At 39.2% G+C, this 19,187-nt stretch overlaps 1 protein-coding gene across 1 annotated transcript in view; it reads right to left on the minus strand.

Annotated features, from left to right (window-relative positions):
• The window catches only part of crhr1 (corticotropin releasing hormone receptor 1), a 147,418-nt gene that overhangs the window by 66,216 nt on the left and 62,015 nt on the right, over positions 1 to 19,187 (minus strand). Inside the window, exons 5-6 of the mRNA XM_067372990.1 lie at positions 14,002 to 14,121; positions 1,258 to 1,343 (exon numbers count right to left, since the gene is read on the minus strand). Coding sequence (XP_067229091.1) covers positions 1,258 to 1,343; positions 14,002 to 14,121 — 206 coding nt within the window. The remainder of the gene's footprint in view (positions 1 to 1,257; positions 1,344 to 14,001; positions 14,122 to 19,187) is intronic.

The raw sequence follows: 19,187 nt of genomic DNA on the forward strand, positions 1-19,187 counted from the left end.
AAAACCAGATTGTCAATCAAACCCCGTGGGCGGGGCTTAGCGCAATTCTACGTCAAAGTGAGAGCAATCTTAGAACAGGGCGTTCTGAGACAGTGCTTATGAATTATTGAGATTGTAAAAAAACACTGGGTGGATTTCTCTTATTCTAGGGTGGTTTTGCTTACACACTGCCAACACACATTTATGGTCAAACACCATGTAAAAGTGAATTTTGCATAATAGGTGCCCTTTAATTACTGAATTACCTGTTTGAATTACCTGCATCTGTTCAGCATCTCTCTACAATGAAACAAGTTTAATTACTTCAAAACCAGCAATGTTACCCCCTTGTTGCTGAGAAATGTAATGAAGCAATTCAGTAGTGAAGCTATTATATTAATAAAAGTCGTGGGGCAGTGTTGATAGTTACCGTGCTCCTAAATGTTTCTGTGTGTGTTTCAATGAAAACAGTGCATTGATATAGAATGGTGATTAAACCGACTTGGAACTACCTGTGCATTAAACGTTTTTATTGCACATCTTCCAGCCAATGAGAAGTCTGTATTCATACAGACTATGGTATAATTTACATCAGCAATACAAAAGCTCTGATTTTCTTTTTACTTGTCTTGTAAAATGTGGTTGCTACAGTGGTTGTCGCAGATGTTAAACATCATCAACTGAACAGATAAACTCATCTTCTTACTAGTTCGCTTTCTCAGCCTCGTTGTGTTTATAATTGTGCTCTTGCAAATTATCACCACTCGAACTTTCAGGACTAAAAATTGTTTTTGGAAGCTTAGTGACGATGATGTTGAAGCCATGTGACTGAGGTGTAGTTTGTTAATAACCTACGTTTAGCATTTGACTTTTGCAGAGTATATTTAAGCTTCAAAATTTATAAATGTTGTGTTCATTTGTAAAGATTATCTTGATGAACAAATTGTCTAAGAATCATAAACTTTTGTTAGTCACAGAATAATATAATCCAAAAGTCAATGGAAAAATCCTATTGAGTTTTTGTTGAAAGTTGGCCTACAAAACGAATGTAATCCTTCCACCACTCTATTATTATAAACTTCATTATAAATCTTTATTTTCAGGTTAAAATGAATTATACTAACCAAGATTGTGAATGTGGTCTCAGACTTTTTTGACCCCACTGTATATGTTATTCAAATTAAACAAATATTATTAGAAAAAAAAATGTATCATGTTTCATTGTGAAATAATGGTATGAATAGATTTTTATTAATTTAATAAAGTGCAACCACATACCTCCTCGTTGAGGATTTCCTGACATTGGGAGTAGTTTCCCTTCTTTGCCCAGGTGCCATTAGCAAGACATTCTCTGTACACATTATCTGGGGGGAAAAATACATATATCACATTGGTTATTGACTGATTCCCACCATATTAAATTTCAAAGGCAAATACTGTAACTAGTTTATATAATGTTTATTCTGAACATCTGCGTCTTCTGTCCTTCTTCATGCATGGTATGTAATTCATTACATAATTCAAGTTATGCAATATGATCCAAAACACTAAGAGTATCAATAGGGCGTCAATCAATATCTGATCTCATAGTGCACGTAGGTTTGACCTTAGCATGGATATCTGTTTAACCTTAACTTTGTGGTAAAATCTAGTCTCACATAAAACTGATTTACAAACCCCCTTCAACCTCCCATACTGTGCAGCGACATGAAGTTTAACATAACATTGAAAAACATCAAACATCTTTCGCTCAGTTTTGGTTTACAAACATCTTCTGAAACATAAAACATCTTTGGTAAAAAATCAGTCATGGGTGCAGGTATGTATGAATGAAAAAGTGATTTTAGGTTTCATTTCCCATTTCCATTTCAGTGGTTTCCCATTTCACTGTGGTACATTTCCTCTACAAGGCTTATATTGTGCTTTGAACAGCTTTTGTTAGATCTGGTGAAAGTTTTCAAAATCCCATAAAATAGTTTGAAATCCAACAACATGAGAATCTGGGGCACAGCTATTTTCACTGAGCACTCCAGAACTCTGCTGACAGAAATGTTGAAATACAGAAGAGCCATGAGCATTTTATCCAAAGACACTTATATTACACTCCTGCAGAAACAATCCAAGCGTCTCACACCACAGTAGGTTGGAAATGGGGTTTGTATTGCATTATGCTTCTAGGATCTCTCCAGTTCAAGGCTAACAGATACTTAAACCAGATTGACTTTCTCAATAACATGAAAACCACACATTAATAACAGTTTGTTATGTCTTAAGCCAACTCAGTATTGGCCGAAGAGAGCGGCACGACACATGCATATGATGCTGACACAGGACCCGGCCAATAATGTTCAAATTGCTGATGCTGAATTGGTTGATACCTATGGCTCGAGAATCAATCATTCACTCAATGCAGGGCTGCTTCACTGTGTTATGTGAGAAAGCGGGGGTCTTTTTAGAAGAATCACTTCAGAAGTAGAAATTGCATTTATCAGGACTCATGGGATCTTATAAAAATAATCCAAATTGCAAACTAAATCTATATTGTAATGTGTCTATATTCTGGGGGCTCTATGTTCTAGCTGAGCCCCCAGCGTGAGTTTAAGGCGACCGTTATTTAGGAACGTATTAATTCTTTGGAGATGTGTCATGAAGCAGACAGATGTGTATATTGCATTTATATCATTTTTCCTTTTTTATTCAAAATATTCACAAACTATCATGAATTTTGTAAAATATGTGGAAGTGAATGTGTTTTGTCACGCAATGAGTTGGCACCGCAATTCAGAGCTGTCGGATTTATGAAATTTTCCCCGAAATACATAGACGTATGTAGCCGGTGAACTGGGAGAAGAATAGAGTGAACTTTATTGTTTCATACACAATGTGTATCTGATATGAATAAAACACATCGTCAAATTATATAATTGAAAGGGTTATTATTGCAGCTTTCGTAGACATCAGTGTAGGAATTTAAAATAAATATATAAATAATATATATTTATATAAATGTAAATGATATAGCCTAGTACTTAATATAAATGTTTTATATAGCCTAGTACTTCATTCGAATGTCTATTTAAATGTCTGAAACCTAAAATAAACCTGATGTGGTTGAAAACACTGAATAGTTGTTATATATGACAAGTCTGTCTCTGGCTCAGCGCCAAAGCACATTTGAATTTAACATCTTTGCCTCATTGAACACTGAGTGTATTTCAACTTCAGAATTATATTCATATAGACAGTCAATAGTGATAAGGAATAGCTAAGAGTGGTCCAGACCAACCTTATAAACAAATGACTTACAGAAGGTATACATAAATCCAGCCCTGGACGTTACAATGTGCAATGAATGTGTGGATCAGATACCCTCAGACTTTAAAAATATCTTAATTTGTGTTCTGAAGATGAATGAAGGTCTTATGGGTTTGGAACAACATGAAGGTTAGTAATTAACACTAGCACTACCGGAATTCTATAACTACTAGAACTGCCAATAGCGGTCATTTTGACTGTTCATACCAGACAGCAGTGAATGTCATTTTTGTCATGTTATATTTACTTCAAAGCTTCTATGGTCATGTTTTATGAAAAATGTGGGGTAATTTAAGCATACATAATATAATATGTTCGTGATATTATTGTGTAAGAGCTACTAGACCTCCCACAAAAGTGCATGCTGCAATTTGCTTTCCGCAATTTGCATCCGGCAAGCTGGAGATCAAAGTTTTTCACCGCAGTTAAAATGTTGTTTTTGAAAGTCAAAATGTCAACAAATATAAAATGAAGCAGAATATTTCGTTAGATAAAAACATATTGTGAATTTTGGAAATGATTACATCTGTCTTTATTCAATACATTTTGACTTTTGGAGTTTACAATGCTTTAGCATTATCGGAAATGTTTGGACCACACGAATCGGAAACAATTTTATGCAGCCTCTAATGCAATCTAGTATGAATAAATAGCTCTGTTATATTAGGACAGATAATATAACAGTATAATCAATATAATATAATCCTCCATCAGACTCTGCATCATCAATGTTCTCAAGCAAGGATAAAACCTCAGTGACAGTCATTTTCTTTCTTGTTGCCATTTTGACGGTAAAGCTAAGTTTTAGCTTAGCAAAAGCATACAAAACTGCCAGAGAAAGGTTGCTAGGCAACAGCTACGCACATCTTTAACGGTGTGAAAAAGCGCTGAGGAGATACAACGCCTGTAATATGTGCGGTCAAATTGACCGCTATGGCCATTCAAGGTAGAAATACTCAGAACTCTTTTGTGTTTTGTAATTTTAATAAAATAACAGTGTTAAAATAAAATTTACATTAATTTAAGAAAAGTCATGGAACTGTAGTTATATGGGTTTTATTTCAACAAAGTTATTACATTGCAAATCTTTAAAACGGTCAAAATGACTGCCTTGGTAGTTCTAGTGTTAATGACATAATTTTAATTTTGGGGTAAACTAACCCTTTAATACTAATGTAATCAAAGTTTTCTATTTCAGTCCCACTTTATATTAAGTGTCCTTAACTACTGTGTTGCATCAAAAAATAAGTACAATGTACTTATTGGGTTCATACTGAATTGCGATGGGTAGGTTTAAGGGTGGGTAAAGGTGTAAGGGATGGGTCAACAGTGTAATTATGAATGTAATTACATAAATTAATTATAGATGTAATTACATGCAGGTGTTTTTAAAATATAAGTACAATGTAAAAACATGTATGTACACAATAAGTGCATTGTATCAAATTATTAATTGAAATGTAAGTACATAGTAGTTAAGGCCACTTAATATAAAGTTGGACCTCTATTTCAAATAAATTCTGTCATTTTGAATTTTATATTATGACTTTTCACAAAAACATTAAGCAGCAAAAACATATTTTTTCACATCAAATCAGCATAATAGAATGGGATCTGAGGGATCATGTGCGCATAAAAAAGACTTGCTGGCCCAAACATTCAAATGTTAGTGTTTAACAAACTTTTGCTTCTCAAGGATGTATACATATTTGTACTGAATAACAGGACACAAATACTGATTTAGAAAATGTTTTTTGCAGTGCACAGACATATATTTGAACATTCAGACCCTGTAGCTTCCCTTGGAATACTTTAACGATGCATCTAAATATTCCTTTCTTTTGAACTATATCTGAGAGCGCACAAAGGTTTTAGCTATTATGAGAGTCATCCACCATTTTGAAAAAAAAAAAAAAAAAAAAAAAAAAAAAAAAACCACATAGTCTCATATTTTAGTTTAGTTTCCATGGGAACTGCTGCAACTGTTGCAACTTTGGCAATTTGTGCGGGTATGTAGAGCAAAGATTCAAGTTGAGGTGATGCTACAAGATGATTAGAGCCCTGATTGCCCTATATGGGCCCGGCATCAGCTCCCATCATAACAAGATGCAATTATGAGAGTGATATCAGCAAGAGCTTACTGTCCATCATGGAGCTGTGACAGTAGAGGGCAATGGAAATTAAAGGACATGGCTATTTTCTCTTAAATCATGCAGGCCTGAGACACACTTTGCATTGAGGGAATTCTCTGGTCAGCCGCAAACTATTTAGTCAACATCTGTCAAACATCATCCTAAACCAGTCAGACATCTTTGTTTCTCGCATTGACCGGGAATGATATTGACCACATGTGCAGAGTCACTATAGCTTCTATGATCAAATTATAGCCTATACTTCTAAAGTGTCTGATACAAAAAGTGCTCTATCGCTCACAGACATGGAGCTGATTCAGCTTGATTGTGTCCCTGGTCAAATTAACAACAATTTCACTTATCCCTGATGTTCGCAGTTTATAAATTACATCTTTTGTTACCTTCACACCAGGATATCACCACCAGATAATAGAGTTTTCCTGCTAGCACATTTTTTGGAGTTCATTCTGTAACTCTTTCGTCTCCTGGGAAAGACTTTAATACTAAAATAGACTAGTAAATAAACCAAGAATGAATGGTAATTAGGAAGCTCCTTATGGAACTTCTGATACAACTCAAAACTTTAACATGTTTGGTAAAAATAGCTGAAGAGCACAGGGAGAGCCTTCAAATAGTGACTCAAACTCACAAGCTAAAAAAAAAAGAAAAGAAAAAAAAAAGTGAACACTCTTTCCATTACTCTCTCACTAACTTCCTCTCGTCTTTGCCTTTTGCTCATGGCAATATTGATTGAGCATCTGAAGGTGAATGGCAGCTCCATAGATCACACAAGCCAACAAGGCACAGTGGAACTGTTACATGGTGAGTCATCTGCCTCCTGTAAACCTCCACATCCAGCCTGTCTGATCAACCACACAATTGCCTGAAGCAGATCTAATGGTGTGACGAGACAAATAGACGGTTGTCAGTGCTTTCTCGGCCGGCAGAGCCATTTTTGTCATGATGAGTATAGTGAACGTCACTGCAAAACAATTCAGTATTGTGACATTCTTTAAAGTGTGCCAAAATATTTGTTTAACAGTTGCTGTACAATTAGGAGGAAGAGTATCATGAAGAGCAAAGAGGAGTGAAAATTCTCTTGTACTGCTTTTGAACGTGGCATGGCATCTTTTCTGACGCGCAGCACTGTAAAAAAGGTAGTGTTTTTATTAGCATGCAAATTATATTAAACATGAATCAAACTGACCTAAAGTGACAGTAAAAACAGCACGTGAATTCATCAGTTTCTCCCGAAAAGTGGCTGGTGAACTGGAAGAATAATAGAGTAAACTTTATAATTACTTAGGCCCATTATGTGTGTCTGATATGAATAAATGTCGGCAAATTATATTTGAATGGATGTTGTTATTGCTGCATCCACTGATGTCTGACATCAGTGTGTATTTTATAAACTCTAAATGTATTGTCTTACTGGTGCATATGTGTATTTAAATGTCTGAAACCTTAAAAAAAAAACATGTGGCTGAAAACACTGCATAGTTGTGACACTGAGCGCGTCCGTCTCGCAGCCAAAGCGCGAATACACAGTTTGAATCTGTCAGTTTTGTGACGTGGGACCGTACCACTCAAAAAGACTAAAGTAATGATGCAGAAAATTCAGCTTTGTCATCAAAAAATAAATCACATATATACAAATAGTCATAATATTTTACAATATTACTGTTTTGTGTATTTATGATCAAATAAATGCAGCCTTGGTCAGCATGTAATGGTCTGGGGGTATGTTCCTTTAAGACCCATGTTTGGGGTTTCCCCCAGGAGCCCTGCTTTTCACACAGAGTTGGATATAGGCTGATATATGCTGCGCCGTTCTGCATTCTTTTATGCATTTCCCTCTAAATAGATTTGTTCAAGGTAACCTGTGTCAAGTGTTTCCTTACAGCACACAGTAGGTTACAAGCAGAAGAGACTTCTTTCAAAAACATTTAAATCTTATTAACCCCAAACTTTTGAAAGGTATAGTGTATACAGTATTTAATAATATTCAAATGGAAATATCAAGATACTCATACTTGAAAACCAAAAAAAAAAAAAAAGTAAAATCAAACCAAACTGAGTGAATTTTATGTTTGTTTATGTTAGTCAGTAATCTCTACAGTTCCAAAAGCTGGTAACACTTTAGAAAACCTCAAAAGCTTACAATGACTTCAGTCATTACTAGGGAGTTATCATGCTTTTCACTTTAAATACTGATCCAAATAATTAGTAATTGCCTGGGTTTTGATAATACACGAGTCATTTCTCGTAAGGATTACTCATAAGGATTTGACTCATTACTAAGTATTACCATGATCTTCACTTTAGAATTAATTATACATTATGCATTATTCTCATTAATTATGAACCTGAATATAGTAGTTCTTAGTAGTCCCCAAAGAGGTATGAAAAAATAGTAATTATTGATTAGCTAATAGTGAATTACCTCATTCAACTAAGCGCTATTACTTACTAATTGTTAGTTGTTAGTTAATAGTGTTAATAATGCGTTACTCATTTGTTCTTGCGCAGTTATTCATCAGTGACAGTACAGATTCTAATCTAAAGTGCTTCCCAAAAGCTTACTGTGAAACAATGAGTGCGTTTGCATGCACTCATAATGCGATAATAATGGGATTTTGACAATATTGCGTTAATTTGTGAAACTTTACCTCATGTAAATGCAATACTTTGATTAAAGTAATGAGATTAAGCTCATAATCGTGGTAAGCATAATCACATTAAACTAGGTGGTGTACGCTGATTTTAATGGCAATAAAAAGGCATATAAACACCTTAATCGACTATGTTTACATGTGCACCAATAATATGATTATTTCCAATAATCAGAGCAGGACTTAATCACTGTAAGATGTTTGCATGACACAAACAAACCTCTTTCCTCACATTTAAATGTAATTTTCATTATTCTGATTATTTGTTAAGAAGTGCGATAATTTTTACCACTTGTTTATTGCGCTTAAAATGGGCATCCGTTACATAGTTTAATGCAAGTATGTTTATTACGATTATGAGCTTAATCGTATTAGTTTGATCCAAGTATTGCGTTTACATGAGTTAAAATTCAATCGCAATATTGCCAAAATCCCATTATAATATCATTATGAGGGTGCATGTAAACACACTCAAAGTAGGAATGATGACAGAAAATGTGCACCGCTATGTACAGAATGTTGTCACAGCTCTGTTTCCCTCGCATGCTCCGCTGGTGACCAATGGAGAGCAAATGTCACTTAGCATAATGAAAAAAGACCCTGCTCAGCTGCCACTGAACTGGCTTTCTCTACCTGTCATGAGAGCTTGCTGAAACGGCGCTGAATTGCAACCTTTGCAAAAAAAAAAAAAAAAAAAGCAATAAAAGAGTCTGTCAAGGTCAGAGAGAGACTGACAATGCTTGAAGGAAAGCAGGAAAAGTGAGACAGGCAGAGGCAGAGAGATAGACAGGAAGAGAGAGAGAGAGAGAGAGAGAGAGGGGGGAGTTATGTCATGTCATGTAAAACCCTCTTCCCACAGTGGGAGTATAATTAACTTTCACACACTTGCCCTGAGGTGGCAGCTCAAAAGTTGAAGCTTTTCCCTTCCCCCCCGGGGCCGCTGTGTGCTAAAACAAGCCTTTTATACAATAATCTAATTTTAAACTATAGTTTTAACATGAGTGCACTACATAGGGAAGTAGCAAATGAAAATTATTGTTTGAATTCCATATTCGATCTAAATACTGTGCACAAAAGAAAGCTTAATTGAAGCTAAAGTCTTTCGTTCACTTATTCACTATTCTCTAGTGCACTACACAGGAAAGTAGTGAAAAAAATAGCATGTTCACACTCTTATATTAATCCTGTGTGCTATAAATACATATTGTGTCTCTTGTTTATTATTTTATGTTATTTTTTTATAATGATCATAAATTATAGGAGAATTAAAAACAAGAATCAACACATAGAAAACCATACAACATTTTGGGCTATTTTAATCCTCAATCAAACATTTCCGCATCCAAAGAACAGAGACTCATTGATCAGATCCACTTAGGGAGCAATTTTGGGCTGAGAGCTTGATTAAATGGTTCAGGTGCATTCAAAGATGGATCTCCAGGAGCATAATTTAGTAACACTGATCAAAAATGACGAGAAAACTGTTCTGATTTTGTGTGGAAGGTCACACCTCAAACAAGTATTCCATTGTCTATAATAAACTGCAATCAGTGCCTACTTCATGTATTCAAATAAATAAATAAAATCAGAAATAAATTTGTTGAGTGGCAAAAACTAATAGTAAACAGTAATTGTGTGTGTTGATTTGAAATGAATAAATCAAAAACATAAAAGGAATACACACACTTAGTCAAACTGCAAATTCAAAGAAATGTGAGACTTTTTACGGAGGATATGAACAATACAATCTATTGGTTTTAATCACTGTTTTCCAATACACACATATACAGTACTTGTTTGTTTCTAGGCCATATTCATTTGAATATCTAAAGATAGTATATCTTGTAAATGTTTTTGTTTATCAAGTTCATTGGGGTTACAATCGAGATTGTCTCTAGTTAATCTATAGCAGTGTACCTGGTTTTAAACTGATATTGATTCATGCTTTTATCAGCAGATGTGTAGCATTAAGCAGGCTGTGTAGTTTCTGACCCGTTAATTGAACTCTATGTACTACATAAGACAACATCTGTTGCTAGCTCTGAAGAATTAGAATTAAACATTAAAAACATCCAGCATACATGTGTGTGTAATTGCTAAAATGCTGGAATTTCCCCCCCTTCAAATTCAAAATGCCATTTTACTGTCCACCATCTGACAAAGTCATTTCAACAATATAAAAGTTTATATAACATAATCTGACTAACCATTTCCACAGCCTGTTTTTTTGCATTTTCTCACTTTACTGAGACCTCTCAAGGTCCATAAAGGTACTAAAAACATATTTAAAACAGTTCATGTGACTACAGTGGTTCTACCCTAATATTATAAAGTGACGAGAATACTTTTTGAAAAAACAAAAAAACAAAATAACGACTTTTCAATAATATCTCGTGATGGTCGATTTCAAAACACTGCTTCTGAGCTTTATGAATCTTTTGTTTCGAATAAGTGATTCGGATCTCCTATCAAACAGCTAAAATGCTGAAATCACGTGACTGTGGTACGCCAAACCACTGATTCGATTTATAAAGCTCAGAAGCAGTGTTTTGAAATCAGCTCATATAGATATTGTTGAAAAGACTTTATTTAATTTTTTTGGTGCACAAAAAGTATTCTCGTCGCTTTATAATATTAAGGTAGAAACACTGTACTCACATGAACTGATTTAAATATGTTTTTAGTACCTATATGGACCTTGAGAGGTTCAGTGGCTTTGCTCTCTGAGCCATCGGATTTTATCAAAAATATCTTAATTTGTGTTGTGAAGATTAATGAAGGTCTTACAGATCGACATGAGGGTGAGTAATTAACGACAGAATTTTCATTTCTGGGTGAACTAACCCTTTAAATGTAGTCAAGTGCAGTTGCTGTGCTCAAAATTCTTTTGAATTTGATAATTGTATAATAATATCCTTTCATTACTGTGAGCTTGTTAAACAGAGCTGTGTCCCGCTGCATGATCTTTAGAAAAGAAGACTCACATAATCAAACAATTATGTTCCATTAAACTAAACACTTCAGTGTCATTTCATTCTATCCAATAACCTACACTGAAAACACCTCTGCGTTGCTGCAATTAATTAACAGCACTTTTTAAATCTCTTAGAGGGCAGGCATTGGTGAGCACTTCCAGGTTCAACGCCGACTCATTATTGGCTGGCTCCTGCTTCAGCATCACACATGCATCATGCTGCTCACATGAACAGTGTCGCCCGATAATGAGTCGGCGTTCTGACGTAGAACCAGAAAGCGCTGAATATAAACAGCGTATGAGAATGACAGAAGAGAAGATATTGTTGAATAAAGTCATTATTTTTGTTTTGTTTTTGCGCACAAAAAGTATTCTTGTCGCTTCATAAAATTAAGGTTGAACAACTGCAGTCACATTGACTATTTTACAAAGTCTTTAGTGCCTTTCAGGATCTTGAAAATGGTGGTTAAATTGCTGTCTATGGAGGAGTCATATACCTCAGATTTCATCAAAAATATCTTCATTTGTGTTCTGAAGATGAATGGGTGTGGAACAACATGAGGGTGAATAATTAATGACAGAATTTTCTTTTTTTGCATGAATTAACCCTTTAAAGAGCATGATAGTAAGAACTAATGAATGACTTTGTGGTCAAGAAGCCCATAAGAGAGGTCAGAAAGATGGGCAAGTACGTGTTTGACAAATCTAACAGTATAATTTATAGTACTAACAGTATACTGTAATCTACTGGCAGAATGGATGCAAAACCTCATAGTGGTGTCATAAGATATTACAAAATATTATGGATTTTATGTCAGTTTGTTTGGGTAATGCAAGAGGATTTTGTAATGTGATGAAACTGATTTGAAATATGTATCTTGCATTATTTGCTATTGATTTAACTAGTGTCCACCTCTTTAACCTCTCTGCCAGGCCTCATTTCCACAAGCTAATTGATTGGTTCATCTGCCATGCAGTCCTGTGTTGACAAAATGCAAATGTTGAAAAGAATAACACATGCTGTATATGGTGATCAGTGGTGGCAATTCAAATTAATTGGCATCACTGTAATGAAAATTCATTTAATTCATTAAGGTTTTATGTGCTTAATACTTTACAAACAGACATGGAAAAAAGAAAGAAAGAAAGAAAGAAAGAAAGAAAGAAAGAAAGAAAGAAAGAAAGAAAGAAAGAAAGAAAGAAAGAAAGAAAGAAAGAAAGAAAGAAAGAAAGAAAGAAAGAAAGAAAGAAAGAAAGAAAAACTACACCGTCTACAGGGAGCATTTGGTATTTGGTATTTGTCTCTAAATAATACTGCAACACTTTTGTCTCTCTCATTACAGCTAGCACAAACAAACACACACACACACACACACACACACACACACACACACACACACACACACACACACACACACACACACACACACGCGCGCGCGCACGCGCGCACACACACACACTGGAAAGATATGGTCGGTACACTAACATTGGCAGAACAATTAGTGAGCTTGTTAGCAATGGTGAAACATAACTTGGTAGCCTGCAAGAGTTCAAAAACTGACCAACATGCATCACAACACACACAGGCCAATTTGGCAGACGCGCACACTCTCCCTCCCTCTTTCCCACACACATGAAGACATGAATTTAAAAGCTTGTTATGTACTGTAGCTCTCAGCTGTCAGCTCGGTTATGACGCTTAGACTGCTGCTGTTCCTATCAAGTAGTGCCAGATGTATACATTCATCCAAAACATTATTTCCACATGTCACAGGCCCGGAAATATCCCGAAAAGACCTGCCATTGTTTCAAGTCCAACAACATCGGCTTGATAAGAGATACAAGAATATATGAGTCGAACGACTAGGTCTTCTATACAACAGATATATATATACAGTACAGTCCAAAAGTTTGGAACCACTAAGATTTTTAATGTTTTTAAAGGAATTTTCGTCTGCTCACCAAGGCTACATTTATTTAATTAAAAATACAGTAAAAAACAGTAATATTGTGAAATATTATTACAGTTTAAAATAACTGTTTTCTATTTGAATATATTTCACAAAGTAATTTATTCCTGTGATGCAAAGCAGCATCGTTACTCCAGTCTTCAGTGTCACATGATCCTTCAGAAATCATTCTAATATGATGATCTGCTGCTCAAGAAACATTTAATGTGTACAATTGTACAACATATTTGTGTACAATATTTTTTTTCAGGATTATTTGATGAATAGAAAGTTCAAAAGAACAGTGTTTATCTGAAATCTAATCTTTTGTAACATTATAAATGTCTTTACTGCCACTTTTGATTGATTTAATGCATCCTTGCTGAATAAAAGTATTAATTTCTTTAATTTCTTTTCAAAAAAATAAAAATAAAAATTCTTGCTGACCCCAAACTTTTGAACGGTAGTGTATAATGTTACAGAAGCTTTGTATTTCAGATAAATGCTGTTCTTTTGAACTTTCTATTCATCAAGTAATCCTGAAAAACAAAGTACACAACTGTTTTCAACATTGAAAATAATCATAAATGTTTATTGAGCAGCAGATCAGCATATTAGAATGATTTCTGAAGGATCATGTGACACTGAAGACTGGAGTAACGATGCTGAAAATTCAGCTTTGATCACAGGAATAAATTACTTTGTCAAATATATTTAAATAGTAAACAGTTATTTTAAATTGTAATAATATTTCACAATATTACTGTTTTTTACTGTATTTTTATTTGTAGCCTTGGTGAGCAGACAAAACTTCTTTTAAAAACAAAATCTTTCAAAATCTTTCAAAATCTTAGTGGTTCCAAACTTTTGGACTGTACTGTATACAAAACAGCTTGTGCTGTCGTAAACAGGAGCAGACGGAGCCTTCCAGATGGGACAAGCATGAAAGAGTGATTCAATGTGAGATGCTTGACACTTACTGGTGGTGTTGTATCGGACCCCGAGGAATGTCTCTGGACAGGGGCGGGACACCACTTCTCCAGCACTGCTCCTGGGCCAGCATGTCCCAATGCCATCAATCGAAGTATTACAAAACAAACCTGAAAGACACGAGGAGGAAAATAAAGAAGGAAGGCTTTGAGATTGAAACATTAGGGCCCAGTTTCACAGACAGGGCTTAGCCTAAACCAGGATTAGGGCTTAGCTCAATTAGGGAATTTAATTATCTTTTATAAACGTTCACTAGAAAAACACATTACTGGTGTGCATCTTGATACAAAACAATGGCACTGACATATTTTAAGATATTGCGAGTTACATTCAGTTAAAACAGCTCAAACATGTATTTTAGTCTGGGACTAGCTTTAAGCCTTGTCTGTGAAACCAGGGGTAGGTGTTATATTATGCAACATATACATATTTGAGCTTGTTTTTTAGTCAGGGCAGGCCTTAACCACCATAGACAATGAGAAGGACAACTCCATTACACAGCATTCATATGTTGTTAGGATGACTCAAAGGTTTAAAAGTTACATTTTTAGTCTGGTCTGCCTTTAGCAGTCAATGCACTAAGCGGAGATCATTTAACACTGGTCATTTTCAATGTGGTATCTTGGCAACGATCGAATCTCACAATTACTAAAGAAACATTATTCTTTAGAAACATTCAGAGGCTTTGGCATAAGCACTTAAGTCTATTAGCAGTAATGGCTGCATGGGATTCTTGAGGATGGTTTAAATTGAATATATTTTTATCCATCTTTATCTCTGTGGCTTATTTCTATGTGTTTGTGTTAGCTGCAGGGCACACTTGTATCATCAAAAATCTTTCTTCTTTCCTTCAGGCCTCTTTTCCAGAATTTAGAGTTTTTCTACACATTGTTCTTTTAATCAAAACGGATCTCTGGGCCCAGCGGAGATTAAAAAGTGTTTTTTAAGAGTCCTTAATCCTCCCTGAAGACTTTCGCATATATGTCTTAATCCACTGCATTCGGGATACATTTTTTTGCAGAAAGAAAATACATTTGGCCAAAAGAGGATCTAAAAATCATCTGTTTGACCAACCAATGGCAGACATACATAATTTGTGTTTGGGGAAACCTGATTTAAAGCAGGCCAATTTATTTGTCCTATCTGGTTATGCTATTGACATAGACATTACTCACTTTCACCTTTCAAATTCTGAATCCACTATTTGTTATTTATTATTAAAAACAGAATCCTTATATTGCATGATATCATGGCCAAATTTATTGCAGCATCTGAAGTAATTTCACATGCTCAAAGCCTGCAGAAAATGTTTTTTGAAAACTGATTGTAACACAGTGTTCCCATTCAGTCGGTCACGTTCGACGTACGTCGGACAGACCGACGAATAGGAATCTCGCTAGAGAGGCCAATCTACTTCGAGTGTAACTAAACGAGCCAATGCACATTGGCATGCAATCATATGCATCAGCTGCTCGCCTCGCAGCGCGGGTATATAATGAGCAGCAGGTGCGTTGCATCTTCAGCTTTTCGCTTCGGAGCCGAACGGTGTTTGTTCCTGTTCTCTGCAAGCGAGTGTCTGCTAGAAGACGAGTCAAGCTTTTGGTTGAACTTCTCTTTTTTTCCGAGTGCGGGCGAACAGCACAGCAGCGGGGTCGACGTCCTCTCTTTTTCTGTTTCGTTTGCCGTTTTTGAGCAAATAGCTGTTTGACAGCGTCAGAAGGCTGTTCTCACGGCCGGTACGGTGCGCTTTGAGCGCTGAAAAGCCGTTTTTACGGCTGGTAAGAGTGAGCGCCTTCAAAGAGAGAGAAAGCACATGACAGGTTGCACACAATCCCTGTCTGTGTTGCGGTGGCCGTTCCCCTGCGTGCTTCAGCACTTCTAAAAGAGTAAAGTCCCTGAAAGAGCTTCCACAAGTAGATTCGCGTCTTTTTTAAAGACGACATCCTACTTGTGTTTCTGGATGCGATCGTTCCTGTCCTCACTGACGGCCACGATCACCGTTTCGCATGTCTGGGCGCGTGCTGAAATGATGTTCGTGGGTGTTCATGTTTTCATATGAGAACATGATCACGTCGACACGCCGGTCGTGACTCTTCTTTCTCCGGGAAGCTTGAGTCCCCTCTGTTGTTGGCCAGCTGCCGCTTGTGTGTAAAAGCACAGCCGCGGCTCTGCCCGACACTCTGGGAGACCGCGGAGATCAGCGAGAGCAAACCTCTCGCTCCTCTGCGTGTCGTGTGCCGTCGAGCTGCCGGGCTGCAGCGCGGGTTGTCACGGCAACCCAGCGCTCGCTCGGGCGCTCTAGATGCGCGGTTCCCTTGCGTAATCTCCATTGTAGCGCCCTCTCTGGTGCACCAGAAGAGGTCTACTTTGCTGATATGGCTTGGGTGACATGAGGTTGAGGGGTTCCTTCGGGGAACCAACCCCCTAGGGCCCCTCCCTCTCTAGCGCATTGCAAGCTGTGCAGTTTCTGGATTGGATTGCTGGTCCTTTTCATAGGGGAACCTAGCATTTCATTCAGAGCTCCAGCTGAGGGACAGACGTCGATTGCAGCATCGGAGAGAGTGCTGTTATGCTCTGGAAATGAGGGTGACGCTGCCCACTGTAATGGTGTGTGCTTATGCTGACTCAGATTCAGAGTTTACAGCCATGCTTTCCTGGGTCTTCCAGATGTGCATGGAAAACTTGGCAGTATGGGGGTATATTGGTGCCATAAATATGGAATGCCAAAGGTGCCAATCTGCATAAGTTTTTCCTCTCTCACTACCCTCTTGGATGGGGTGGCTGTACACAGACCACACCCACCCTGCATGTGAGGCCAAGGCACTCTTTTTGCATGAGGGTAGTTCTGTGCTGGGGTTGAGCTGCGCTTGTTGACTAACCGTGATCAAAGTCACGGCGCAGGCCCTCAGCCAGACGATGTCCACCTCCGTGGTCCAGAAGTGCCCCCTGGCTTACCTTGTGAGGTGTGAGAGGTTGTCAAGCTAAATGCTTTCTCAATGCTCCCATCTTACGAAGTGGCCTTTCGGTGACACTGTCGAGGACTGAGCCCAGCGGTTCTCCTCAGTTAGTAGCGGATAGGGGAGCTTCCCATGACAAACCATTGAGTTCCTCTTGGGCCGCCCCTCAGTCTGCTCGTCGCCAAGGGTGTCGTCCCCTGCAAGAAACTCCGGCCCAGCAGGCTCTGCTGTATCCATTGCGGGGAGATGACGCCCGAGATTTAACTGGTTGGTGAGAATCACCCCTGAGACGGGCGACCCAGAGATGGGTGGGGCTGCTCTTCCACCCCTGGAGGAGGGCCAGGTGGTAAATCCTTTATTGGGTTTGTTTCTGTTCCGCCACTGACCCAAGAGGCAGCGGTACCCAAATTTTAAAGAGCAGTTCCTCCATTTCCAGGTCTGAAGAGGGTTTGGAGAGCAGTGGGAGGAGAAAAACCTCACCACTCTCATCCCCCTCTTCTGTCGCCAGTGGACAGCAGCGAGCAGCGGGCAGCCAAAGCCTCGACTGCTCCCTCTGTCCATCCGTGGAGCCAGGTAAGTGTTGCCTAGCACACTGTGACGCCGCTTCGGGCCGCCTCACAAAGAGAGCCCCCCGAGCCGCGTCCCTGTGTTCCACCTCGCTGCCCTGCTGCGGGTACACCGGTGGTCCCTTTGGTCCTGCTTGTACGGTCTCTGCGAGCCGGGTTAGCGCTCCCCAGTCCGTCTCGCTGGCTCCTTCGGACCATCAGGGTCGGCTTTGCGATTCAGTTCGCCCGGCTCCCCCCCCAAGTTCAGGGACGTCCTCTTCACTACAGTGAAAGATGCCGATGCCCCTGTCCTGCGTGCGGAGATCGCAGTCCTACTGGCGAAGGACGCGATAGAGCCGGTCCCTCCAGCCGATTTTGAGGTCGGGGTTCTACAGCCCCTACTTCATTGTACCCAGGAAAAGCGGCGGGTTACGACCGATCTTGGACCTGCGAGTTTTGAATCGGAGCCTCCACAAGCTACCATTCAAAATGCTCACGCAGAAACGCATTTTCGAGTGCATCCGTCCCCGAGATTGGTTTGCAGCGATTGACCTGAAGGACGCGTACTTCCATGTTTCAATTCTTCCGCGACACAGGCCATTCCTGAGATTCGCGTTCGAAGGTTGAGCATATCAGTACAGAGTCTTACCCTTCGGGCTGGCCCTGTCTCCCCGCGTCTTCACGAAAGTCGTGGAGGGAGCCCTTGTTCCCATGAGAGAACGGGGTGTTCGCATTCTCAACTATCTCGACGACTGGCTCATTCTAGCACAGTCCCGGGATCAGTTGTGCAAACACAGGGATTTGGTGCTCAGACACCTCAGCCAGTTGGGGCTTCAGGTCAACTGGGAAAAGAGCAAACTCGCCCCGGTGCAGAGGATCTCTTTTCTCGGTATGGAGTTGGATTCGGTCGAGCAGATAGCACGCCTCACAGAGGAACGTGCTCGGTCAGTGTTGAACTGCCTGAATACATTCAATGGCAGGACAGCGGTCCCACTGAAGTTCTTTCAGAGGCTCCTGGGGCATATGGCGGCTGCTGCGGCTGTAACACCGCTCGGTCTGCTTCATATGAGACCGCTCAGCACTGGCTTCACGGCCGAGTCCCGAGATGGGCGTGGCAGCGCGGCACATTCCGGGTGCCAATCACTCAGGAGTGCCGCCGAACCTTCAGTCCGTGGTCGGACCCCTTGTTTCTTCGGGCAGGAGTGCCCCTAGAACAGGTGTCCCGGCATGCTGTGGTGTTCACAGATGCTTCTGCCACCGGCTGGGGTGCCACGTAATACGGGCATGCAGTCTCAGGGGTTTGGACGGGACCCCATCTGCATTGGCACATCAATTGCCTCGAGTTGCTGGCAGTACGCCTTGCTCTGAGCCGCCTCAAAGGCCTGCTTCAGGGCAAGCATGTACTGGTCCGTATGGACAACACTGCGACCGTTGCGTACATCAACCGTCAAGGTGGTCTACGCTCCCGTCGCATGTCACAACTCGCCCGCCATCTCCTCCTGTGGAGTCGGAAGCATCTGAGGTCGCTTCGCGCCATTCATGTCTCCGGTGTGCTCAACCGTGTGGCCGACGAGCTATCACGAGCTGCGCTGCCAGGAGAGTGGCGACTCCACCCCAGGTGGTTCAGCTGATCTGGAGAGAATTCGGAAAGGCTCAGGTAGACCTGTTTGCCTC

Source organism: Chanodichthys erythropterus, chromosome 3 (assembly GCF_024489055.1).
Source record: "Chanodichthys erythropterus isolate Z2021 chromosome 3, ASM2448905v1, whole genome shotgun sequence".
NCBI lineage: Eukaryota > Metazoa > Chordata > Actinopteri > Cypriniformes > Xenocyprididae > Chanodichthys > Chanodichthys erythropterus.